Source organism: Lepidochelys kempii, chromosome 2 (assembly GCF_965140265.1).
Source record: "Lepidochelys kempii isolate rLepKem1 chromosome 2, rLepKem1.hap2, whole genome shotgun sequence".
Taxonomy (NCBI): domain Eukaryota; kingdom Metazoa; phylum Chordata; order Testudines; family Cheloniidae; genus Lepidochelys; species Lepidochelys kempii.
Window position 1 is genome coordinate 257,278,099 of NC_133257.1, and position 26,730 is coordinate 257,304,828.

At 42.0% G+C, this 26,730-nt stretch overlaps 1 protein-coding gene across 3 annotated transcripts in view; it reads left to right on the forward strand.

Moving 5' to 3' along the window:
- The first annotated feature begins 143 nt into the window (after positions 1–143).
- The window catches only part of TTC21A (tetratricopeptide repeat domain 21A), a 60,327-nt gene continuing 33,740 nt past the window's right edge, over positions 144–26,730 (forward strand). For all 3 annotated transcript variants that reach the window (XM_073334672.1, XM_073334673.1, XM_073334674.1), the window contains exons 1-14: positions 144–277; positions 2,130–2,259; positions 3,543–3,656; positions 10,016–10,182; positions 11,611–11,733; positions 12,317–12,474; positions 13,278–13,362; positions 14,292–14,390; positions 15,686–15,881; positions 21,921–22,018; positions 23,000–23,200; positions 23,459–23,588; positions 25,378–25,535; positions 26,219–26,434. In XM_073334672.1, the coding sequence (XP_073190773.1) occupies positions 251–277; positions 2,130–2,259; positions 3,543–3,656; positions 10,016–10,182; positions 11,611–11,733; positions 12,317–12,474; positions 13,278–13,362; positions 14,292–14,390; positions 15,686–15,881; positions 21,921–22,018; positions 23,000–23,200; positions 23,459–23,588; positions 25,378–25,535; positions 26,219–26,434 (1,902 nt within the window). In that variant the 5' untranslated portion in view covers positions 144–250. The remainder of the gene's footprint in view (positions 278–2,129; positions 2,260–3,542; positions 3,657–10,015; positions 10,183–11,610; positions 11,734–12,316; positions 12,475–13,277; positions 13,363–14,291; positions 14,391–15,685; positions 15,882–21,920; positions 22,019–22,999; positions 23,201–23,458; positions 23,589–25,377; positions 25,536–26,218; positions 26,435–26,730) is intronic.

Sequence of the window (26,730 nt, forward strand, 5' to 3'; positions counted from 1 at the left end):
TCTGAGCGGCTGCTCAAGCCTGGGTAAGGGGTGGGGCTATGCTCTGGTAGTTGATAGGCTACGCGCTCGTCACGTGACAGGAGACGCGCTTAGTAACGGGGCGGGGCTCCTTGTAACTCAGGACGCGGCGGGTGTCCGTTGGAGCCGTTGAGGTTCAACTAGTCTCATGCGCCCCGCCGCCCCCCGCGGTTGCCCCAGCCAGGAGCCCGAGCGGCCCCGCCCCCGGCAGTGAGGCGCCCGAGCCGCCGCCATGACCGAGCGCGCCCCCCAGCCCATGGTACAGACCGCGCCGCGGGCGAGGCAGGGGGTACGGGGCGGGGGGCGCACTGGGCCGCGAGCGATGGGGACACGGGAGGGGGCCCGAAGGTGGGCCGGGAACCGGCAACCGGGGAGGCAGCGCTTGCTCTGGGGCACGAGCGAGGCGCGGCTGAGAACGGGAGACAGGCAGGGGCGCGGGTGGTGCTGAGCCCGGTGACGGGGCGGGTGTGGTACGTGGGGCATCGGGCGGGGGCTCGCCCCCGCCGGGCTCTTCCTCCCTCCCCCATCCTAGCTTCTTCCTCCCCCCGCCTCACCTGACCGGCCCGGCCCGGCCCGGCCCGGCCCGGCCCTGCCCTGGTGGTGTGTGCTCCGCACCCGTGTCACGCCGGCCTTGACTCCCCTCCCTGGCAAACTCCCCCTCACATTCACGTTCCTCACCCCCACCTCTAAACCGGCATAACCCTGCGTCCCGCCCCGCCCCACTCCTCCATCCTGCTTCCGCGGGGCTCTCCTTTTCTTTCTCTTCTCTCCCCCTGCCAGCCCGCAGCTGCAGGCTTTCCACCCCGCTGCCCCCAGGGCCGGAGAGAGTGGCGCTGTTCCTGCCGGCGAAATGCTGCTGTCTTCTCTTCCAAACCCCTTCCTAGTGTGCATTTCAGCCGGATTCTTCTCCGCTTAGCCCGGTGTATGTAGTCATAGAAACATAGAAGTGTAGCGCTGGAAGGGACATCAACAGGTCATCTAGTCCAATCCCCTGCAACCAAGGCAGGACTATGTAATAACAGACCATCCCTGGCAGGTGTCCAACCTGTTCTTGGAAAAGCTTCCAGTGATGGAGATTCCACAGCCTACTTAGGTAATTTGTTCCAGGGCTTAACTACCCAGACATTTTTTTTTGAAGATTTTCCTAATATCACACCTAAAGGTCCCTTGTTTCAATTCAAACCCATTGCTTCTTGTCCTATCCTCATAGGTTAGGGAGAACAATTTTGCACCCTTCTCTTTGTAACAACCTTTTACATAGTTGAAAACTGTTGTCAAAACCCCCCTTGGTCTTTTCTCCAGATTAAACAAACCCAGTTTTTTCCATCTCTCCTCATAGGTCATGTTTTCTAGACCTTCAATCATTTTTGTTGCTCTTCTCTGGACTTTCTCCAATTTGTCCACATCTTTCCTGAAATGTGATGCCCAGAACTGGACACACTACTAACGTTGTGGATTTATCAGTGTGGAGTAGAGTGGAAGAATTAATAAGTAATTCCATTTACACACTGAGAGCTGATTAGCTAGTCAACAGAGGAAACTGATGACTTCAGTAGAAATAAATTCAGTGGTTTTTGTCTGGCTTCCAATTGACAGGTGTCATGAAAACCCATTTACACTGTTAGGCTCCTTTTTTGTCAGTCTGATCGGAAACATCAGGGATTAAATGGGCCTGGAGACTCAAATATATCCTCATCCTGGAGAAGGTTTATAATCTGAGAGCCTGATCCAGCATCCACTAAAGTAGATGGAAGGACTCATGTTGACTTCAGCAGAGCTAGATCAGGCTTTAAGCCCACAAACTGGAAGAAAAAAACACAGAGCAATAAGTGTTTTTTGGGTTAGCATTTAGAGTTTCTTGTGTTAACGAATTATGTAAAGTATGACTTTTACAAATATTCTGTGCCCTTTGTAGCCATCTCTCTGCTGTCATACTGATATCTTAATATCTGGTTTTCAGTTTATGAAATAAGGATCATAATATGATCCTCAATCAGCAGCAACTCCCTTTCTTTAGTGAAAGAATTTCCTCATTTCACATATTTTTCAAATTAAAAAGAGTACACTTACTTAAATAAAAATTAATTTTCCTGCTCTCTTCCTCCCTCCAGGCTTATATTATATATTATGCTCAAGAAAAATATTTCAACCATGTAAGGCAATTTGCAAATTTAGAATTGGACAAATACATCAATGATCCAGTGTTTCAGTTTTTCAAGGCATATGGAACCTTACATTTAGGTAAATACAAAGAAGAGATGATTGTTATATTGGTAAGGAAAAGCAACAATTGAATTTACTTTACTTTCCACCTGTGTTTTTTATTCTCTTGTTTAAAACGGATTATTTTACTTCTGCCTTTTACTTTTACTTTTCAATAACAGATATGTTCAGGAAGAGATAGATGGCCCACTGGGTTTAGCTTAAACCACTTCCAAAGTGATAAAGTAAACTAGAAAAAGGTACTATTTATACCGGAATAAGAGTGTCCACACAGGGAGTTATAGAAGTATAACTCTAGTGGCGTAAATTCACACATTGCCTTATATTGCCTTCCTGTGCAGACAATCCCTAAATCTCAAATTCTGTTTCCAGCACAGTCCCAAGCTGGTGTCACTGGGCTGGGCATGTCAGTGGGGTAAGGAGAGAGAACATCTCCTCCCAAGGCAGTCAGTCTGCAGTTGCTACTTCAGCCTTATGGCTGAACAAGGCTCTGTGGTTTCATATATGCGTGGTTTGAATACCAGTTTGTCCATATGGCTCCTACTGTTTCATACGGTACATAATAAAGAGCAGATAGAAAAAAGAGATACTATCCCCAATCAGTATTAAACATATCCTCCCCAGCGCCCAACCATGGGGTCTCCCCGACCTAGATACCCACACCCCTTCTCCCCAAGAGCCCAGGTGCGAGCCCCTGCCATCTCTTGCCCAGACACCCATCCCCCTTCCTACCCAGAGAAACAGCTTCAGGCTGGGTCCCAGGCTTTCACAAAGTTTCCTGTGAGCTGCTCTCACCTTCCCTCTGGGCATGCTGGGAACTACAGCTGCCACAAACCATCTAGCTGCTTTTCCCTCCCCCCAGCAGTGTCTTCTATAGTATGTGTAAGCTAAGCTCTGCCAGGTCCAGTGGCCCATAATGGCAGCTAGCAGCACTGCAGCCCGTTTCTGTAGGGGAAAGGAAATTTGGTGCATACAATGTTAATTTCTGCAAATTCTGCATTGCACAGTGGCGCAGAATTCCCCCAGGAGTAAACAGCAAATCAGGCTAGTAATGAGACACCTGAACCTGGATCACAAAATATATCTCCATAGTACCATATTCCTCAGTGTTCCAATGTTCCCAAAGCTAGTATACATACTAAATATACAGATATAAACGGGGTAGCTCCAGTGCCAAGGACATGTAATTGAAATGTACTGCTCAGTTAGCCTGAGTCTTTGAGCTGGGTATACAGTGAATTCTTTGAGTGATCATTAAAATGTGAAAATTAGTGAATCTGCTATCTGCATTGTCTTTTCAGGTCAAATACAAGATGCTATCTTACAGCTCGAGAATGCCAGGAAATGCCACTCTGATGTTTCATTATGCTGCCTTTTAGCACTCATTTATGCACACAAAATATGTGAAAATGTTGGTGAGTTTTTCTTATCTGTTAAATGTCATTCATCACAAACTTACAAAAATCAGAAAGTTGACCAAATCAGTGGTCTTGTGCTGCATTCACATATTTAGGTCAAATGAGGACCAGAGGGGGAAAGTAGCCTGAGAGTATTTTTATGGAAATATATGCGCTCTAACTGATGTCTATTAAAAGGATTCTAACTGATTGTTAAATGGAATAGCACCAAAAAGAAATATTGCTGCATTAATTGCTAAACTTACTGACAAGGGCAACCTGTCCCCAGCCACTCATTATCTGCCTGACAGGCTGTTTTGAGAATTAATTAGTTAGTTTTTACAGCACTTTGAACTTGTAAAGCGTTATATATGTGCTAGGTATTGGAGAACTTGGGGATTTCACAACCGAACAAGGTGTGTCTTTTGAGATAACTATCTCATTATAAAATCCGCATGAAGACAAGGCAAACAGTAGTTTTACCATGATGTAGCTAGCCGAGATATACCCTAGATCAGGAGTGGGCAAAAGTTTTGGCCCGAGGACCATATCCAGGTATGGAAATTTTATGGGAAGGCCATGAATGCTCACGAAACAGGGGGTTGGGGTGCAGGAGGTGGTGAGGTCTCTGTCTGAGAGTGTGGGCTCTGGGGTGGGGCCAGAAATGAGTTCAGGGTGCGGGAAGGGGCTCTGGGCTGGGACAGGGGGTTGGGGTGTGTGTGTGTGTGTGAGGGCTCTGGCTGGGGATGGGGATGAGGGGTTGGAGGTGCAGGAGGGTGCTCCGGACTGGGACCGAGGGGTTCGGAGGGCAAGAAGGGGGATCAGGGCTGGGGTAGGGGGTTGGGGCCCAGGGAGGGGGTCAAGGGTGCAGGCTCCCGGCGGCACTTACCTCAAGCAGCTCCCAGAAGCAGTGTCATGTCCCGTCTCTGGCTCCTACGTGGAGGTGCAGGCAGGCCCGTTTGCAGGTGCCACCCCTGCAGCTCCGATTGGCCATGGTTCCCGGCCACTGGGAGTTGTAGGGGTGGCACTTGAGGCATGGGCAGCATGTAGAGCCCCCTGGCTGCCCCTACATGTAGGAGCCAGAGTGGGACATGTTGCTGCTTCCGGGAGCTGCATGGAGCCACAAAACGCGCGGAGCGGGGCAAGCCCCCAACCCTGCTCTCTGGCTGGAGCACCAGAGCGGGGCGAGCCCCAGATCCTGCTCCCTGGAGGGAGTTCAAGGGCCAGATTAAAACGTCTGAAGGGCTGGATTCAGCTCCCGGGCCATAGTTTGCCCACCCCTGCCCTAGACAAACCTCCTATGGTATGCCTTGACCAGTTACTTGCCTTGAATTAGCTATCTTATTGTGAACAACACATCTTATTTTACTATTGACAACACATCTTTCAGTCTTCTGAGTTCATGGTGATCTGGTTGTTTAAGCATTAGGCTGGAAATAATTAGACTCTCCAAGAAACACCTAGAAGTTCCCTACATTAAATCCTGCCTAGTTTGACTATACCTTTCACCCTTGCAAATTAGGTGAGTACTTGCAGTTTTTGAGGTGTGGATCTTTCGGATGAAATCTTAAAACCTATATTCTGTCTGCTCTTGTGGACATTACCAGTCCCACGGTACCTTTGCAAGAGTGGGTGGTTGCCTTGGTTTCATTTGCCAGAATAATCCCTCCCTTCTCTCCACACACACATCCCAGCTTCTGTGCAGCATATTGTGCACTCATTATCTGACTAGTAGCTGACCTCTGACCTTAGAAATAGGCTATATAATTGCCATATGAATGTAGTTAATAAAGCACATTGGGATCCTTGGGGATAAAAAGTGCTGTATCAATCTTATAGTAGAACCTCACTAATTCGCAGTTTATTAATATGCAAAACTAATAATTATCCTCCAAATCATAATTTTCATCTGACATCTCAGCAGAGATTTCATAGCAGAACGCAGTAAGGTGACCTCATATTACTATAGCTATTATTACTATAGCTATGTTACTTTATAAAGCACATTGCTGAATATTTTAATATTGATTATTTGCATTATTGCATGCCTGGGAGTCCCAGTCATGGACCAAGACCCCATTGTGCTAGGTGCTGTACAAACACAGAACAAAATACAGTCCCTACCCCTAAGAGTTTACTATCTAAATATAAGACAAGAAACAACAGATGGACAGACAGACAGGGGAGTTCAAAGAAACAATGAGACAATATTGGTCAGCATCATGGGCAGTGGTCTTAGCACACCAGCAACCTAACCACTGTCAAGTTTTTATAGGTCTCACAGGAAAGGAGAGGAGGGGTTTGAATGAGTTAGCTTTGTAGATGTTTATGGGGAGCTTCCCCCAAGTATGAGCAATAGCGTGGGAGAAAGCACAAAGGTATTTGTTTGAAAGTGTAGCAAATGGGTGATTGAGGCTGACTGAAGGCGGGAGTTGCCCTTTCGATACTGAATGAGAGATGATAGGTAGGGTGGGGAATAGGTCATGGAGGGCCTTGAAAATGAAGACTGATCATTTTATGTTGATATGATAGAGAAGAGGAGGCCAGTGATGGGATGCAAAGAGAGGGGAGACGTGGTCAAATCAACGGGATAAAGATCTTTGCATCAACCTTCTGAATGTATATCAGTGGGTAAGACTGCATTTGTCAAGGCCAGAGAAAAAGGTGCTGTAGTAATTGAGACGTGAGATGATGAGAGCCTGGATAAGAGTTGTAGCTGCGTGGATGGATAGGAAGGGCCATGCTATGCAGAAAGAATCATCAATATTTTGACATAGCTTGGACTTGAGGACCTAGAGAGAGGTCCAAATGGAAGATGACATCCAGGTTATGGGCTTGAGTGACAGGTAGAATCGTGGTATTGTCCCCAGTGATCAAGATAGAACGTAGTGAAGAGGGCTTCCAGGGGGAGATTAAGAGCTCTGTTTTAGCTATGTTGAGCTGATGGCTAGACATCCACAAGGAGATGTTAGAGAGACACGCTGAGATTTTTATTTGGATGGAAGCAGACAGGTCTGGAGTAGAGAGGTAGATCTTTGAATAGTCTGCATAGAGATGGTAGTTGAATGTGTGTTCGCAGATGAGATTACCCAAAGAAAAGATGTAGACAGAGAGAAGGATGGGACAAAGAACAGAATTTGTGGAATGCCCCCAGGAAAGCTGAAAGGTGGGGGATGTCCTCCAAAGAACAAGCTGTGAAGTAGGAGACAACCAGGAGAGGATGGAGTCATGAAAGCTGAGGGAGGACAAGATTTTATGAAGTACAGGATCAACGGCATCAAAGGCAGCTGACAGGTCAAGGAACATGAGGCTAGAGTACTGGTTCTAAGATTTGGCTAAGAGAAAGACATTAGCGATTTTTGGCAAGAGTGGTTTCAGTTGAGTGCAAGGGGTGGAAGCTCTATTGGAGACGCTCTTAGATGCAACTCTGGACAGCTGTTGTAAAGAGTGTGTTCAGTTAACTGAGAGGTGAAAAGGAGATGAGACAGTAATGGAGAGGCAAGTAGGGTCAAGAGTGACTCTTTTAAAATGAGATTGACTAAGCATGTTTGTCTTGTGTGGGGAAGAAGCCAGAGGACAGTGAGGGAGATTAAGGAGAAGAGTAGTGTAGGGCAGGGGTTCTTAATCTTTTTCTTTTGGAGGCTCCCCTCAACATGCTATAAAAAGGGTGAGCCCTCCAGGGCTCAGTGGGGGCGGGGAGGACTTGGGGCTCCAGGCCGGCAGGGGCAGTCCTTCATAGGTGTAGTTTGACTTTTATTTTGAGGGGGCAAGGGCCGGCGGGGCTTGGGCCAGCTCTACACAATGTGGTCCAGGGAGGGAGTGACCCCTTCACTCCCTGACTCACCTCAGCAGGCCACCCAGCGGGGACACAACGAAAAAATATAACTCAGAGGGTGGACTCAGTTCAAAAAGTTTGAAAACCATTCAGGGTGCAGGGAGAGGGTTAGCTCTGTGTCAGTAGGGGGTAGCTCAGGGTGCAGGGAGAGGGTAGATAGAAGCTCTGTGCTGGGAGGGCTCCCTATGCAGTGGCTGCTCTCCAAGGGCTCTGCAGCCCTGAAGCCGGGTCCCCCCGCCCAGGCAACTCTTACTGGCTGCATGAGTAGTCAAAGAGGGGTGGGAGCTGAGGAGCAGCCGCAATCCTGGGCACCAGCAGCAAACGTGGGAATGCCACAGCTGTCCACTCCATGGCACCACCAGCCAGAGGAGCAGCTGCTCCACACTGCCTAGCTCTGGCTTCTCACCTACAACCTGGCCAGAGGGGAACTGGGGGAGATGAGGAGGGAGAGGAGAAGCTGGAGCTGCCCCCGGGACTACCCCACTCTGGGTAAAACACTGCAGCTTGGGGGGGCAACACCCTGCCCATGGGCTCAGGGCTTCTGCCCGCGGAAGCGCTAGGGCTCAGGGCTTCAGCCATGCGCTGCTGCTGGCTTCATCCTGGGGGTGCACCCTGAGGGGGGTGATGAGGTGATCCCAGCTTCAGTTGGGGGGGGGGTGCCAGGGCTCCTGACTTTTGTCCTGCACCGTGGCCAGCTTCTGATGGGGTGGGGGGCGCTGGGGCTACCCTGCTACTCCCATCTTCAGCCTTGGGGGAGGGCACTGGTGCTCCCAGCTTCAGACCGGGGGGACACAGAGGGTCCCAGCTTCTGCCCTGCACCGCTGCTGGCTTCAGCTCTTCACTGCACCACTGCAGGCTTCGGAGAGGGCCGGGTGCCAGGGCTTGGGACACCGGGTTTCAGACGGCGGGCCTGTGGCCCCCCTGAAAGGTCTTGCAGACCCTTGGTTGAGATGTAGGGTATGAGAATGTGTGCAAGGGAGGTCAGGAGATGGGGCCACTGGGGTAAGTGGTGGGGTTATAGGAAGAGAGCAGATGAGAAACTTCTGAATCTGTGACCAGGGAGAAGGAGGAGAGAGTTGTAGGGGGCAATACGGGAAAGAAAGGCAAGCCAAGGGGAGAGGCATATTTTGTCAGTTTTCCCTTAAAAGAAATCAGCCCGTGCAGAGGGAGAAGTGGAATTAGGAAGAGGGAAAGGTTTGAGGAGTGAGTTAAAGGTTGTGAAATGGCAGCTGGGATTGCAGGTGTGAGATTCAGTGAAGTAGAGTTGATTAGCCTGGAAGATGGTAGAACTGAAAAAGGAGAGAACAAAGCTGTAATGGAGGAAGTGGGCCTGGTCACTGCATTTTTGCCAGAGACTCTCCACAGCAGGGAAGCAGGAGTGTAGGAAGTGGTTTTTGGGGGTGAGCCAGGGTTGGGGGCTGGCAAGGCGGACCTTTCAATGGGAGAGGGGGACAAAAGATGCAAGAGTGGAGGAGAGTGAGGAATGGAGTGAATCAGCAATGATATCAGTGGGGAAAAGATATTGTACTATGAAGAATTAAACTACACAAATTAAAATAAATGGGTAAATTTTATTTTATTATGCAGTAGCCTTGATGTTATTAAAATTGATTACTCTCTTATTTGCTTATTTGTAAAATTCTGTAATCCACAATAGGTAGCCCAGTCATTAGTACACATTAGCAAGGTTCTATTCTATTACTGTTAACATCAAACACAAAAATGAGTGGGAGCATTCCACAATGTTAGTACATCATTCAGAGCACTATTTGTTGTTAATTGTTAACATATTTATATAATTGTTAAAGAACAAGAACACAAAGTAGGTGGAACAACTAGAAGGAAAGGAGTAGGGAAAGAAAGAAAATATGGAGAGGGAAAGAGGACTGTTTATAGAAAGATAAGAGGAGAAAATAGAGCGGCATGAGAAAGCCAAGAGAAGGCAAATAGGCTTAGATTATAAAATGATTTCACTAATTGTTTGGACAGTTCCAGGAGTCATTAATCTGTTTTATTGTATTTGGTATCTCCCAAGCAGTGTGCAAGATTATTTCATAATACCAGGGAGAGAAAGGCAGGGAGCTAATATTAAATCTAATTGGAGTTATTTGCAGAAAGATATTGCAAGATATTGAGCACCTTCTATTCATGTTAAAGTGAATGGGATGGGAGTGTACTGTGCTCAGTACCTCCAGGATTGGGCCCAAATCTCACACATGTTGAGGGGAGAATAGAGCCTACAGTAATAGAGAATGGTGTGCTACTTTTTTCAATTTGTCTGTATGCAAAAAAATAACTCCAGTTAAAATATACCAGTTCTAAAAGGAAAACAGCCTGCTATTTTTTGCCCTGATTCTGCAAACCCTTACTTGCATGATTAGCTTTGAGTTCAATGGAACTACCCATGTGAAAAGTTATCCACGTGTATAAGTGTTTGCAGGATTGGGGCCTTTGGTTCATTTGGCTACCAAATACCATATTTTGGCATTATATAAGTTCTATATATGTTTTAAACATTTTTGGTTGGGATATTTGCTTTCAGATCGTGATGCTGTTTTGGAGCTGGAAAACAAATTAAAGGAAACCCGGAAGACCGCAGGAATTAATGCATTATATTATGCAGGAATGTTTCTGTGGCTGATGGGTAAAAATGATAAAGCAAATGAATACATTGACAGAATGCTGAAAATGTCTAATGGATCTAGAGAGGTAATGTATATAAAGGTTTTTCACCCATAAGACAAATGTCTGGCTGAAGTTCTTAATATTTAAAATTAAATGTAATCACAGTTTTAATTAGATGGTAAAAAATAAACCAGCAAAACATAGTCTACTATCCCTAAACTTAGATTTACCTAGATGTAAATATCTTGTCTCATACACAAGCTGAGGTGAGAGCTGTTTGATGCTGTTTTTAGAACAGTTTGAAGTGGATGTCTCCACCTCAATCCAAAGCAATATTTTTTTGCAAAGGAAAATAACTACATGCTGAGTTTCCACCATGAAAAATGGCACTGGCTTTACTCACTGTGTACAAATACATTTGTGTACACTTTGAACAAAAACATTACTACTGTGTGCAAATATATTGTTTGTTGTAAAAACTGATGAAACAATTTTCACAGTACACAGATGATCAAAACACTAGTGTGTGTGTGTGATGCTACTGACTTGAAATGAATGAAGCAAATTGTTTCATCGCAGTGCTGTGGAGTAGGACAACTATCACACAAGTATGCCATGATGGGCCATCTTCTATTGTAAATGTGAGGTCGCTCCACTGACATCAGTGGAGTTAATCGATGTAACTGGGCACAGATTCTGTCCATAATTACACAGCCTTCATGCAGATTACCTTGGACTGTGTGCAATTTCTGGGAAGGCCCAACAGCCTGTGCTATAGAGAGGCAAACCCTATACTTTGATGAAATTTTTTTTGGAGGAATTCAGCCAGGGAAGACTCAAGATTTTTCCTTCTCTTGAATTCCCTCCCATGGATTTCATCACAGAAGAAAGCAGACTGGCCACAGAAGCAATATTGAACATGCAAAAAATTGGACAAGCTGGTCACATCTGTCGCATGTTAACACATGCCACAGGGTGTGGATATTTATATATTGAAGTTTTGATGGATACACAACAACAGGTGGATGACAAATCCAGCCAAATTTCTCAATAAATATAATAGTTGAGGTTTTTTTCTGAAAATTCTCATCCATCTGTTGATGTGTTGCATACGGAGAATTTGATAGTTTTGACTCCTAATTAAATGGTAAGACAACAATTGCGGGGGGGCGGGGAGTGTGTTCTGGTTTTATCCATATATATTGCCAGTGGAGAATGACCCTTCTAACCAAGATTGTGTGCAATGGCTAATTCAAATATTTGCCAGAATACTGACTTTGAGAATGTTTGAGTCTTTCTGCTTTCTGATGTTATACCTCTTGTGGCTTAAAATAATTTTCAAAGGTGGTTAGAGATTGTGAGAGGTATCTTTTTATTATTTTTATGCATTTAAATATTTAAACAAAAATAAATGTACTTGAGACAAGAAATTAGGACTTTTCACTGCATATTATGATTTGCCTATTGTGTAACTTAAAATATATGGATTTTTTTTTTTTTTTACCTTCACAGGGTCTTGTGCTTAAAGGATGGGTGTACTGTACATCTGACAAACAGCATGCTGTTAAGAAATCTATCAAATACCTTGACGAAGGGATACAAGACACCACCGATATATTTGGGATGATGGGAAAGGTATGATTGTTAATTCTTGGGGGCGGGGTTTAACTCTATTTTATATTTTCCTTCTTACTTCACTCATTGTCATTGGACTTCATTTTTGACAGAGAGGACACAAGACAACTTCCTTTTCCTGTGCCCACACATAGCATTGTTGACCCCTAGGTTGCTTTCCAGAAATATACAACCTGTTTTCAAAGTGATTTAGGCACCTAAAATGCAGATCGGTGCCTTGTGAGATTTTCAAAAGTGCCTAAGCAGGTTCAGTGCCTAACTCCCATTAACTTCCAGCTCCTCCCTTGCTAGTCCTGGCCATGAAAGTGGGTAGAGAATGGAAGATGCTGGTATGCAGTTCTCTAAAATGGTTACTGGTGAGTCTTGTAATGACTGTGTGGGGAGGGCTTGGAGGCCCTGAATTTAATCCCCCTTCTTGTTGGCTCCAGTGATAAGTGATCTGGATCTTTTGCTGGTTCAAGTAATGAAGCAGATGGTAATTAGCTACCAATTTAATGATATTCCTTTAGCATATTATTACAATCTGCCACTTTTCTGAATCAATGAGATTGTTTGTTTGTTTTTCTTTTTTTTTCCTCCATAGGCAAGATATTTCATGATGCAACAGAATTATTCAGGTGCTCTGGAAGTAGTTAACCAAATAATAGTCAATTTTTCTGGTTTCATACCAGCATATATCCTCAAGATGAGGCTATTTTTAGCTCAGCAAGACTGGGAGCAAACTTTAGAAACTGCACTAAGGTAGGGGATAATAAAAACCAAACAAACCCAGTACAGACTAAGATATGTGATTTCCTTTCTAAATTCTATTACATGCCTCTATAAAGTTGTAACACATATATTTGTAAAGTAAGAGTATATTTCTTCTTCAAATTCATTTACTCAAAATACATTTAACAACTTAAAATATTTTAAGCAATTTTCTTCCATGAGGTCCCAGACTAATTTTTCCTGATATTAAGCACAGTTTCATGGTAACTGAAGTGTGTGTCCCTGGGACAGCATTTGTTATTTATATCAGAGTGTAAATTCTCAGATTATGTATAATAGCAAAAAAGCCTATCCAGCAGTGTCTCAGAGCTCAGGTCAACTGTCTTAGGCTTGTAGGGCTTGTGATATGGGACTGAAAATAGCCATGTAGACATTCACGCTCAGGCTGCAGCCATGGGCTCTGAGACCCCCCCCCCCCTCAACAGATCTGAGAGCCTGGGCTCCAGCCTGAGCCCGAATGTCTATTCAGCTATTTTTAGCCCCATGGTGTGAGCCCAAGTCAATTTTTGATCTGAGCTCTGAAACTCACTGTCATGGGGTTTTCTTTGCTGTGTAGATGTACCCTTCGGTACTCTAGGGCCACAGTTTTTCCTATTTTCTATTTACCACAATTAGAAATGTATCATTTATGAAGCTTTAACTCAATGATTAGATTATCTTTCAACATCAGAGAACAAGCTGAATCTATTAAAAATAACTGTATGTACTGTATTCTGTTTTGTTTTGTAAAACTTGCAACTTACATATAATACATATAATAATTATTGTTTAAGAATCCTGAGTAAAGATGGGACCAATATAGATGGACTTCAAGCTAGTATTGTAAATGAGCTTTCAAGAACTGGAAACTTGAATGCTGTGAGTATATTCTATATTTACAAGTATTTGAAGTATAAAGTTGAGGCCTTGATTTTTTTGTGATCCTTAAAGACCTCATGGTATTTTTTCAAGAGAAGTGGTATGAAGAGGTTCTAATCCTAGAAGACACCCCAATACTCCATGAATCCCAAAGCATCCTCTGTCACTGTAGGAGCATATCCTTATATTTCCAATATCAGTATTATACTTTCATTCACACTTGATGCTGGAATGAAGTCTTCAAAGCTGACCTGTGTCAATCCCATCTTTAGACTCCTTCCAGGTTTCTGAAGTACAAGGGATGGATTAGATGGCCTTCTAGAGGTGCTTTTTAGCTCAAGTAGTTCTGTGATTTTTAAGAGCAATAAGATGAAATGTAGTTGGTGGGAAGGCATGTGAGCCAGTTTATTGTTAGTATCCTAAACTGTTATAAATGTACTCTGTAAATCACAATGCTAATTTACTTGGCCAAGTGATTTCTGCAGTTAGAATAAAATTCATCCAGCAGCACAATGGTGATGGAAGACTGCAACAGAACATTCGTAATTCCGCTGTAGAACAGAAGTACAGGGAGAGTTCACAACATTGTCCTGTGACATAGCTGATGTAGGCTTTTGTGGAGTAGGGGTTGGAGAAGGCTGATGAAGAGACAGAGGAGAGGTCAGTGGGTTCATGATTATGAAGCCCATGGGCTTGAGTAGCAGCCACTGAGTCCTGTATCTTGCCTGCTGACTTGATGATGGATTCTATACTCCATCCCAACACAGTCCCCTACACAAAATCAGTCTACGCAGACTTCATTTGGTGGTCATGAATTTTACCCTGTGTAACATTCAGAGGACTCTTGTGTAAAGAATGGTAGTATTATCTGAATTATTGTCTCTAATTTTGAAATAAATTCATTAGTTCATTAAATTTTTTTTCTGCAGGCATCATTTCAACTTAGAGATTTTATTCATTCTTTGGAGACTAAGGAACCTCAAAATGCAGACTTACATCTTCGAAAAATCCTTGTGGTCAGTAGATTGGTAAGCATATTTGTTTAAAAACTGATAGTAATTATGCATCTGTGGAAGCAACTACATAGTTGCAGTTGTAACTAGTTTTCCATTATAGGTCTATTCTGGACCTCTCTGAGTCAGTCTCCAAAAAAGAAAAAGAAAAAATCCTTTCCAGCTTAAATGTCCTTTGTGACATCTGATGAAAGTACTTTTTTTTTTTTCCTGTAAAGTTTTGGTGCAATTGCTCAAAACATCTGAGAGAGATGAGAGTTTTGAAAATGTAGGTTTTCACTTTGGCAAAAGTCTTAGCTTTTTTTAAAAAAATCACCTCCAAATGTCTCTGTCTATTAAATTAGTTTGTTTTATTCATCTGCACTCGGTAAGAGCTACTTTCTTTGAGTGCTTTGGGGAACATTACATGGTTAATATTAGAATTACTTGATATGGGCATTATCATGCCACTCTAACTCTCATTGGTTAGAACCTTACTCCACAAATAGTCCTTTTTGCCTCAGTGGTGCATACTCACAGACAAAGGTAGTACTCAACAGCTCAACAGGAGTAATTGTGACAGTATCTGGCCTATGGATTTTAGAACCTGTCCATTATTATGTTTGTTAAACATTTACATTGCTGTAGTGTCTGGAAACCTCAATCAGGTTGTAGTCACATTGTGCTGGGCACTGTCTAAACATAGAGAAAATGACAGTCCTTTCCCCCAGAGAACTTACAAACTTAAAGGTCTGACTTTTCTGCAGAGTTCATAAAATCTACAATGCTAAGAAGTTTGCAGGGATAACTTTGAAGAAATGCTGCAAGCAGAAGACCGAGATTCATTAGTTAGCACAGTGTTATCTGGCATAGCTATTATCTAGAATATGTCAGTCACATATTCAGACAATTTCACAGGAAATAATTGCACATAACAGAGGAACCAGCGTTTTTCCTTGACATCTTCTACCCAGACCTAGAACTCAATGATTCTGGCTTTGTTATAGGTGAAGTGGGTTCACCCTTAATATTGGAGACAAGCTCTATGAATAATACATAATATGTTTGGCCACCCATTGGATATTCCTCAGAAATGAAGTCCCAACCACATTGACTTCAGTAGAGCCGTGATTTCACTCCAAATATTCCATTTGCCGCTTGGTATTCCAAGCCAGTGGGCCTATTTTATTGTTAACTATTTTGTAGATTTGTTATATTTAAGTACTTATTTTCCCTCTATTTTATCTTGACTGAATTGGAATTTCTTGTGAAACTGTTTCTTTATATTCTGTACATTGTTCAGTAGTCCATGTGAATTTTGTTACTTTCAGTGTGGGAAAAATCAGCAAATCTTGAAGCTAATATATGGATTTATTGAACGCTCGTATACAAAATTAAAGTCTTCAGATGCATGTTTTGCTAATGAGCTGGGATATCAACTGATTCTTCAGGGGAAGTGGAAAGATGCTTCTGTGTGGTATAGAAGAGCCATGGAGCTGGATGAAAGCAGTGTAGATGCTCTAACAGGTAGGGTTGGTTTGGTATTTTTAAGAGGACTCTGATAATTTTAAGCTCTTTGGGACAGAGAATTTGCCTTCCTTTATGTTTGGAAAGTGTTAGCACATTGTGGATTCTATTGGAAACAATAATAATATTTCAAGACACCAGCTACTTCAGTTTTTTTTTATTAACAAATATAATATCTGAATGCAACTGGGTTTGATCAATGTTCTTGGTTTTCCTTTTTTGCATTAACATTTGTATTTTTACATACACTCATATATATGGAGTATGTGGGCCAGATCTTTGGGCTGGGCTAAGTCCCTTTTGCACTGCTTCAGTGGTGCAAAAGGGGTTTATAACTGCCCCAAAAAGGGCAGGTGGGGGATTCTTCTACCAAAGGGGAAAATTTGATATTACAAGCCCATAAGGTCTTTTGTATGTTTGCATAGATACTAATGTCATCCACACCAGAAAAATCTGAAAACAAGTCATCCCTATCTACTAACTGCAATAAAGTTTTCAAATGTGCAGGAGTTCTATGAACTTACAGGCTATGAAGGCCTTTACTCATCACTTCAATCACAGCTTGTGTTCACATCCACTGAATCTCCTCATAAAGTCTCTGTTTATTATGCTTCTCACAGTGTTTCTCCATCTCCTCCTGGTAGCTGTACAGTATCTGCAGCTTCTGCATTTCTAAGTGCAACCTTTTCAGTTCCAACTCTGTTGGTGCCATTGTCGCTCATGCATTCCTGCATCTGGGCACTACCTTCCATACTCCTGAACAGCTTTACCTTAACCTGAGAGTTTTTCTGGTTTTGTCCTTGTGGCATCTTCCTCAAGGCACCCAGACGTGTTACCCCAGTGCCTCAGCAAGTAAGAGCTATGCGGCTGCTAAGCTGTGTATCGGCCTCCTGACTCACCAGCTTGTCTGCCTTGCAAGCAAACTCTTCAAGACTATGCCAGGCTAAAATCTTGCCTTGGACTTTCCTGTCCCCAAGTTCCCCAGCAATGTTTCCATGCAGTATCCAGTCCCTCTCAAAAGGGGGACTGAAACTATAAAATCCGGGGCAAACACCCCAAAACATTCCTCTCTCTCCCTCCCCTTTGCATTCACTGTACATGAAGAGACAAAAGAAGCAGCCTTTGGACTTTGGGGGAGGGTTGCTGACCTAAAGAGTTTGGTCGTAAGACTGCTGTTAAAACATGTGGTGAGAAAACTTTGCTTTGAATCTAATATAGTTGGTTAAGTTAGGCACCAGTAAGTGTTTTATCTTTATTTTTCATGTAACCATTTCTAAACTTTCTACCTCATTACATGTACTCACTTAAAATCTATATCTTTGTAGTTAATAAACTTGTAGATATAATACAGTGTGTTCAAGTTGAAGTGTCTGGGTAACTCCTTTTGAGGTAACAAGTTGTGTGCATATTATTCCTTTAAAGGAATAATGGATGTGACATATTTGTACTGTCCAGGAGAGGGCTGGGCCGTACAGAATGTACATTTCTGGGGAAAGATCTGGGTCTGGGAGTGTGTTGGGTCACTCTGCAGCATAACCAAGGCTGGTAAGAGCCAAGGGGTGGCTGGCTGGCTGCAGCGTGCGCGCGCGCACACACACACACACACACACACACACACACACACAGAGCTGGGAGTGACTTACATGCTGGAGGCTGTTTGTGAGCAGTCCAGGTTGGAGGCTACAGCAGCAAGGCATTGTGAAGGGCACCCCAGGTTACCGGGCAGGGGTGGTACAGATACTCATTAGTCTGGATTGTACCCTGGTATGTCACACATGCCCAGTGCAGATGGAATCTTTGGGAATTTAGCTGCAAAGTTCTAGTAAGTCACTACTGCACAGGTGTGAACTACAATTTTTCAAAGGCTTATAATTTAACCAAAATTGGGCAGATTTTAACAGGAACAGCAAAAGACGCATCCCAGACACAAAGACCTGCCCCTTGCCAATTTCAAGTCCCTGTTCCAAAGCACAAGCAAGAGCTTCTCAAAGAAAAGGTTGCTATGTTTTTTTAACATTGAGAAAACAGCATATTTTTTCTAGTTTTGCTCTTAAAAATTGTTGACATTTAAATTTTGAAAAAATTCAACTTGAAGTAAACACCCAGAGTGGAAAATTTCAGCCCAAATAGTTAAATTTGGCAAAGTTATAAGCAACTGAAAACAAGAGTCTTAAATTGGGAAGTGTTTGGACAGCCTTAATAACGGGCGGAGCTAGCGGTCTGACTTATAATGCTCTTTTGTTAGAGCTGCAGTCTTGTAAGTGCTGCAAATCTCAAAAAGAAAAGCATGCCTAGGGCCCAATCTTGCAATGTAGTAATAGCTCCTTTATCACTGAAATCAATGTCAGTTGAGGGCACATAACACTTAGTACCTTGCAAGATAGGCCCCAGTTCAGCAAAGCACTTAAACAGTTATTTAACTTTAAACTAGAGCTGTTAATTAATTGCAGCTAACTCACGCGATTAACTCAAAAAAATTAATCGTAGTTTTAATCGCACTGTTAAAAAATAGAATATCAATTGAAATTTATTAAATATTTTGGATGCTTTTCTACATTTTCATATAAATTGTATTCTGTGTTGTAACTGACATAAAAAGTGTACGAAAACAAAACAATGTAAAACTTCAGAGCCTACAAGTCCACTCAGTCCTCCTCATTCAGCCAATTGCTAAGATAAACAAATTTTTTTACATTTACAGGAGATAATGCTATCCTCTTCTTAGAATCATAGAAGATTAGGGTTGGAAGAGACCTCAGGAGGTCATCTAGTCCAACCCCCTGTTCAAAGCAGGACCAACGCCAACTAAATCATCCCAACTGGGGCTTTGTCAATCCTGACCTTAAAAACCTCTAAGGATGGAGATTCCACCAGCTGCGTAGGTAACCTATTCCAGTGCTTCACCAAGCTCCTAGTAAAATAGTTTTTCCTAATATCCAACCTAGACCTCCCACACTGCAACTTGAGACCACTGCTCCTTGTTCTGTTACCTGCCACCACTGAGAGCAGCTTAGCTCCATCCTCTTTGGAACCCCCCTTCAGGTAATTGAAGGCTGCTGTCAAATCCTCCCTCATTTTTCTCTTCTGCAGACTAAATAAGCCCAATTCCCTCAGCTTCTCCTCATAATTCATGTGCCCCAGCCCCCTAATCATTTTCCTTGCCCTCCGCTGGACTCTCTCCAATTTGTCCCCATCCTTTCTGTAGTGGGGGGGCCAAAACTGGACACAATACTCCAGATGTGGTCTCATCAGTGCCGAATAGAGGGGAATAATCACTTCTCTCGATCTGCTGACAGTGCTCCTACTTTTGTAGCCGACATTGCAAGGTATTTACGTGCCAGATATGCTAAATATTCATTTGTCCCTTTGTGCTTTGGCCACCATTCCAGAGGACATGCTGATGACACTCGTTTTAAAAAAAAAAAAAAAGTTAATTAAATTTGTGTCTGAACTCCTTGGGGGAGAATTGTATGTCCCCTGCTCTGTTTTACGTGCGTTCTGCCATATATTTCATGTTGTAGCAATCTTGGATGATGACCCAGCACATGTGGTTCATTTTAAGAACACTTTCACTGCAGATTTGACAAAACGCAAAAAAGGTACCAATGTGAGATTTCTAAAGATAACTACAGCACTTGACCCAAGATTTAAGAATCTCAAGTGCCTTCCAAAATCTGATCAGGAGGGGGTCTGGAGCATACTCCACACTCCGGTGCGGAAACTACAGAATCCGAACCATCAAAAAAAAAAATCAACCTTCTGGTGGTGGCATCTGACTCAGATAATGAAAATGAACATGGTCCACACTGCTTTGGATTGTTCTCAAGTAGAACCCATCATCAGCATGGAAGCATGTGCCCTGGAGTGGTGGTTGAAGCATGAAGGGACTTATGAATTTTTAGTGCATATGGCACGTAAATATCTTGCGATGTCAGCTATGACAGTGCCATGAGAACGCCTGTTCTCACTTTCAGGTGACATTGTAAACAAGAAGCGGGCAGCGTTATCTCCTGCAAATGTAAACAAACTTGTTTGTTTGAGTGATTGGCTGTACAAGAAGTAGGACTGAGTGGACTTGCAGGCTCTAAAATTTTACATTGTTTTATTTTTGAATGCAGTTTATTTTGTATATATTCTACTTTTGTAGGTTCAACTTTCATGATAGAGATTGTACTACAGTACCTGTATTAGATGAATTGCAAAATATGATTTCTTTTGGTTTTTTACAGTGCAAATACTTGTAATCAAAAATAAATATTAAGTGAGCAGTGTACACTTTGTATTCTGTGTTGTAATTGAAATCAATATATTTGAAAATCTAGAAAATATCCAAAATATTTAAATAAATGGTATTGTATAATTAATCGTGTGATTAATCGCATTATTCATCGTGATTAATTTTTTAATCGCTTGACAGCCCTACTTTAAACACATTTTAAAATTCCACTGAAGCTAAGATTCAAGCACATGCCTAAAGTTAAGAACATGCAAAAGTGTTTTGGTGATTGTTCAGTTTGGATAATAATGTGGAGCACAGATCAATTTAACATTTTTTTTATCAATTTAGAAAGAACTTTTTTAGTATTTGCCCACACGGACTGTACTATAGGTGTGCATATGCCCCATGCACATCAGATCAGATTTGTTCAGCAGTGGCCTGTAAGTCTACACTTGTGCCCTACATGTCCTCACGCAAGGGCATAAAGGATGGAAAGGGACCATCTGCCACTCAGTTCCTTCTTACAACCTGTGGCAGCAAGATGGAACTTCCTTTGTGTCCTATTTACCCTGTAGCTGTATCTTTCTCATTCTTCTGACCGTTAGTGTTAGTTCTTATAGTTATTAGTACCTAGTTAGGCCATTGGCTCTTTTAACAAAGTTGGGAGGAATTTTAGTTTCCTCACGTTACCTTGGTACTATACTTAGCTTCCATCACAGGGATGGTGCCTAAGTCTCCAGATTTTAAAATCCTTCTAGCCTGTGTGGCAGCTATCCCCTTAAATGATGGGTATGTTAAGTGTGTTTCTGGCTTTAGAGAGGGACACGTCCCTGAAAAATATTTGCTCTGTAGATTTTTTTCAAATGTCACCTAACAGGCTGGAGACGTCTGATTGAAATTATTTTTGTTAAAGTGCTAAATAAAAGGTGTGCCTGGTTCTGAGACCCCTTTGTGAAAAGAAGCTCCTGTTGCTTCAAAACTCTATTTAGCCAGTGGTCCTGGATCCTGAGTTTCCTTGGACTTGAAGACACCTAGCACCTCAACAAAGTCTACTGACATGGTCACACAGATCCCCTTGGGTCAGTCAGTTGCTCCTCCTGCCCATGGTAGGAAAGAGTACTGCTCTAAGACTGTGTCCTGGGACCAATCACTGTCACCAGTTTATAGAGTTGCTTCTTGATTCAAAGTCAGCAAGGGTTTGTCTCCCTCCAGAGTGGTTTGACACCACGAGTCGTCTAATATCAGATCTTAAGATTCAGCCAAGGACATCAGTGAAAGTCTCTCTCAGACTTCTGGGTCATGTGACCTCTTGTACAGACATGACACCGCCGTGTTATGTCTCTGTCCACTCCAGCGATGACTAAAGTTAGTCTATCAGCCAAACAGATGGCGTGAATCTGCAAGTAGTCATACTGAGAATATCCTATCACCACTACTCTGGTGGAAGGATCCACTAAATGTCTGCTACGGTGCCAATCAGAATGAGATCTGTATGAAAAAATACCTTAGAGTAACTGTGGTTCTTCAAGATGTTTTGTCCACATGGATCCCATAACCTGCCCTTCTTGCTAATGCAGAGCTCTTTAAACTTGGGATTCTGTATTGGTGAAGGAACTGAGTGGAAGTTGGGGCTTCGCTGCCCTTTATGCCCTTGAATGAAGGGCTCATGGATACGCAGGGTGCACGAACAGCCCAATGAACATTGCTGGTCCAAAGAATCCAATCTCATGTACACAGGGTGCTTGTGTACCTTTTTTATTGTTGTGGTTAAACGTCCTTTTTATGTATTTCTAAGCACTTGACATGTTGTTGTATTACAGGTATTATTTGGTGCCAGGTGCTGGAAGGGAAGCTGGATGAAGCAGAGCACCAGCTGGAATTCTTAAAGGAAGTTCAGCAGTCCATTGGAAAATCTGCGGTTAGATATAGAAATACAATTGTTTTTCTTTATTTTTGTTCTTCATTTCTACACATGTTCCAGGCACATTGAACACCTTTAAAATTCTGTGCAGTTATGCTGGTGTAAATCCAGATTAACTTCATGGACTGACAGAATCTGTCCCACAAACATTAAGAAAATATATTAAATCAATCTTCAGAACTAGACTGTCTAAAAACTTTCTCAACTCCATTCCCCCACACAATTCGTCCTCCTTGGGAAAAGCAGTCTTGAAGTCTTGCTAAGTCTTGAAGGATGTTCTGAAGGCTACCAAATCTGGGCTCTAGATGATCAAGGTGAGAAAAATGTTCCAGAATCAAGGATCCTGCACAGAAAACACTACTGCCAGCCTCCTTTCATTTAGTCAGGGTTGTTAGCTGCAGCTATGATTGCAATTGCTTTTGTATCACATGGGGAAAGAGACAGTCTTTTAAGCAGATAGTCCCTGCCATTTAGGAATTTATAGGTCAAAATCAATGTCAGTGTTCATCTGGAAATGGATGTGCAGACCCTGGAACACACATGTAATGTGCACCCATTGGGGGATGCTTCTTAACAAGTGGACCACATTCTGCTCTAGCTGTAGTTTCTGAATGCTTCTAAGGTGCAACACCATCTGTGGTTCAGTCATGCAAGATGCTGAGTACTTTACCCCCAGTCTAGCAAAGCACTTAAAGCACATGCTTCTCTTATGATTTAGTAGGGTTTTACACTCATTTGTTACTTATTTGCGTGGATGTAAATGATTATACAAAGCCCTAAAGGTCAAACATTTAGACAAGGGATAGGATAGTTCCCAAAATAAAACACACAATTTGATGTAAACGGATATAAGTAGCCTAAAACTACCTTCAGATGATCACTCTGTGTTTGCCCTGAAATCCACTGGAGTTATGTGCACTTATCTAAAGACAGCATTTGTCCTAATATAGTAAAATATGGGAATTTTCCTTTTCACAGGTTTTAGTTTATCTTCAGGCAGTTATTGCTTCAAAGAAAAACAAGAATGAACCAGTTGCAACTGCCCTTCTGAATGAAGCTGCAGAACTTCATTTTTCTGCTTTGCATGGCCTTCCTCTGAGCATGGAATACTATGAAAAACTAAACCCCATGTTCCTGATTGAAATCGTGAAGGAATATTTAGTCTTCTGTCCCAAACAGGTGGGAATTATTTTAGATTAAATATTTAGTATTGATTTATTATCTGTTTATATTTAACTTTGATATTGTAATTTAGAAATCTAGATGTTTAATTTCTGCAGAATACATGCCCATAACTTTCATTGATCTTATGAGGCGATATATGTAGAAATGGAGGAGAGATTAGACACCAATATATTTTCTTTTGAAATGGTACTCTGTATATTACACTTCTGGAAAATATGTAGTAAGGCCAGTCTAATTCTTAATTTTTCATAGCCTAGGTCACCCGGTCAAATTGTATCTCCTTTTCTTAAACAAGCAGCTGTAATTTTGAATCCAGTGGTTAAAGCTTCTCCTGGTATGCTGGAGCCTCTTTATCTAATGGCACAAGTTAAATATTTATCAGGTAAGACAAGACCATGTTGTTAAATCCAAATAAAAATAAAAATTTACATGCTAAGAAATGATTAAGCTTAAGACTCATTGACTGCTAGAACACATTCTGAAAATTTGGGTTAAACTGAGTTAGTACCTCTTGATGTATGCAGTGTTGTTGTATCCATGTTGGTCCCAGGACATTAGAGAGAAAAGATGGGTGAGGTAATATCTTTTATTGACCCAGCTTCTGTTGGTGAGAGAGACAAGCTTTAGAGCTTACAGACTTCTTCTTCAGGTCTGGGACAATCCCACCAACAGAATTTGGTTCAATAAAAGATATTACCTTGCCCACCTTGTCTCTTAGTACCTTTTGATGTATTATGCTTCTTTGTGTCCCTCAGTTTGTCCAATGAAATTACATTAAACCACAAAATTTGAAACATAGGTGGATTTTGACACTGGCTTATGCAAGTGGCAGTTTTCAAGGGTAGGAGTAGTAAAATATTTAGAAATTTGTCATTAGTTGGTCTCTGATAATGAAACTGAGAGAGAAGAAAATATGATCATTAGGAATATATTAATTATTGGGATTAAACCAGCCATTATCACTATTTCTCAAAAGTGGAAAAAAATGCTAGGATCTGATGAAAATACTACTCCTGTTTCATTTCCAACTAAATATTCCCTTGGCCTTATGGGCACAGATCCAGTCTCCAGAGATTGTAATGAAAGAGCAAAAAATGTAAATGACTGCCAACGGCTATATAAGACATTTGTGCCATTGAGTGTCTGCACTGAATGAGGTGGGTCTCTGTGGGAGCCATTACTAGCCTGGCTGGAACTACACCATCCTTTAATTAAATTATCTGGAAAAATGCCCCTTTATTTAAAATTATTCCAAAGCAGTACTGGAGAACAGAAGAACTGGAGAGCTACTTCATTGTTGAAGTCCAAGTTGTGACACCACCATATAATCACGGTGGGACATCTTTATTTCACACTGTAAACTGAAATGAGATTTTGCACCTATATGTTGTCACTGAGACTCAACATACTCATATATTCCTCCAAAGTATGGGGTTTATATTTGTATAGGCAATAGTTAGAGAGTTCCCCTCTCAAGGGATTTATTATCATTTCTAAATTGATGCCAAGACACTACAGTGATGAATGTTTTGAAGTAAAAATAATAATGTAAAAGCATGAGGCAAAAGTCATAACAATGCCAAGATATCATACCAGAACTATTTTGTGGTTCTCTCCTACTCATTAAACATCGTATTTCCAGTCTTCTCATTTGGGGAAAAAACAGAAGGTTGTTTCTTCTCTCCTTTGTCGTCTCTCCCGTTCTTGGCTGCTGGGAGAGAAGTACAGTAATATTCTGGTGATTCTTACTCCAGGAGTCAGAATGCTATTTCCCTGCGTCACACAGCAGGGCTTCTCTGATTGATGCTCCTTTAACTGCCAGAGATCCAAGCAGAGCAAATGAGTTTTCATCAGATCTGCAAAGTCAGTAAGAACTACATGTAAGACTGTAAAGAATACCACCCAGCTGTAGAATATATTTGACAAACTGGCACTTTGTACATGCTCTGTACATCATGTTTTATTTATGTTATGCTCTCATTCTTAAAGAGGAATTATATGCTTCATAGGTTAAAGGCTCTGGCTCTTTTCTCATACTGACATACTGAGATACTGACAGCATCATGACACATATCAGACATTACATTTGCGGTATATTCACGTTGCTTATTTAAGACAGTTTATAAGAAAAGCAGGTCAAAAACAAAAGAAAATGGTCAGTTGTTTTTCAGGTGAGTTGGAAAATGCACAGGGTACTCTGCAACGTTGTCTAGATTTGGACCCTACATCAGCGGATGTCCATCTTCTAATGGCCCAGATCTATCTGTCTCAAGGAAATTTCAGAGAGTGTTCTCATTCATTGGAGTTGGGGGTCAGCCATAATTTTCAGGTAAGAGCTAGTACTGACTTCAAAAAATCTTTTTACTGGAAGTATTTGTTCACAATATACAATACACTGTGTGAGTTAATCCCTTATATGTTGTACTAAACATTTTCCTCTTAGGAAATATCCTTAACTAACTTACACTCCACAGAAGTGAGAAATGCAGATATACTGATACCAGCTTCAGCAGTGGCATACACCACCATACGCCATTTGTTCACTTTTGTATGTTAGTGCTTTCAGAAGAGTCGGTACTCCCCAGTCAATGATCTTTCATGGCTGTCTCCTTATCACCATATCAAATGTATGGGAGGAGCTACAGTAAAGGGTGTGGTCTAATGTCCTGAGATTGGTCACTTTTATTCTCCCTATCTGTAGTAACAGATGCCTTCTTAACAGACAGGGTTACAACATTTATTATCTTGAGATATTTTCTTAGTTTTATTTTTGAGTGAACATTCTTGAGTTGAGAGCAATTTATCTATATCAGAAGGACATCTATTTAGCGTTCCAAGTCAAAGTTGTTTCAGTGCACTTGACAATTCCACAGTAATGGTTTCTCGACAACCAGCAATTGAGAATAGACTTTTGAGTACTTGCATAAGTAATCATTGCAGGATCAGGCTCTGGTTGCAAAGTAACTGAATTTTTGTCATGAACATACAGCATACACTTACTACTTTTTTCAGGTTCGTGATTATCCACTGTATCACTTCATCAAGGCCAGAGCACTGAATAAAGTAGGAGATTATCCAGAAGCCATAAAAATTTTAAAAATGATTATCAATTTACCTTATATGAAGAAAGGTGAAAGTAAAAGAATCTTTGGTACCAGTATAACAACCGATGAATGGGTGTCCATATATCTGGAACTTGCAGAAGCTCTTCGACTCAATGGGGAACTGGTAAGAAATTGAATGTAAACTACATTTTCAGTAAGGAAAATGTCATAAATTTTAATTAAAAAGTCAGGAGCCATTCTGATTAGGTAAATCTAGAGTAATGAAACTCGGTAAGGAAAACAAAACTGGCCATACATTAATAGAGCACAACAAGAATGATGTTTGTAATCTAGATTAGTTGCTAAAATATCTCTTGAAAGATGTTGCGAAATTCATTAGGCAGATATGATATTTTATGATTGTAAATTGACCCATAGGAGTCTTTTCTGTGTCCGGTCTGTGTCTGTCTGACCTTGTAG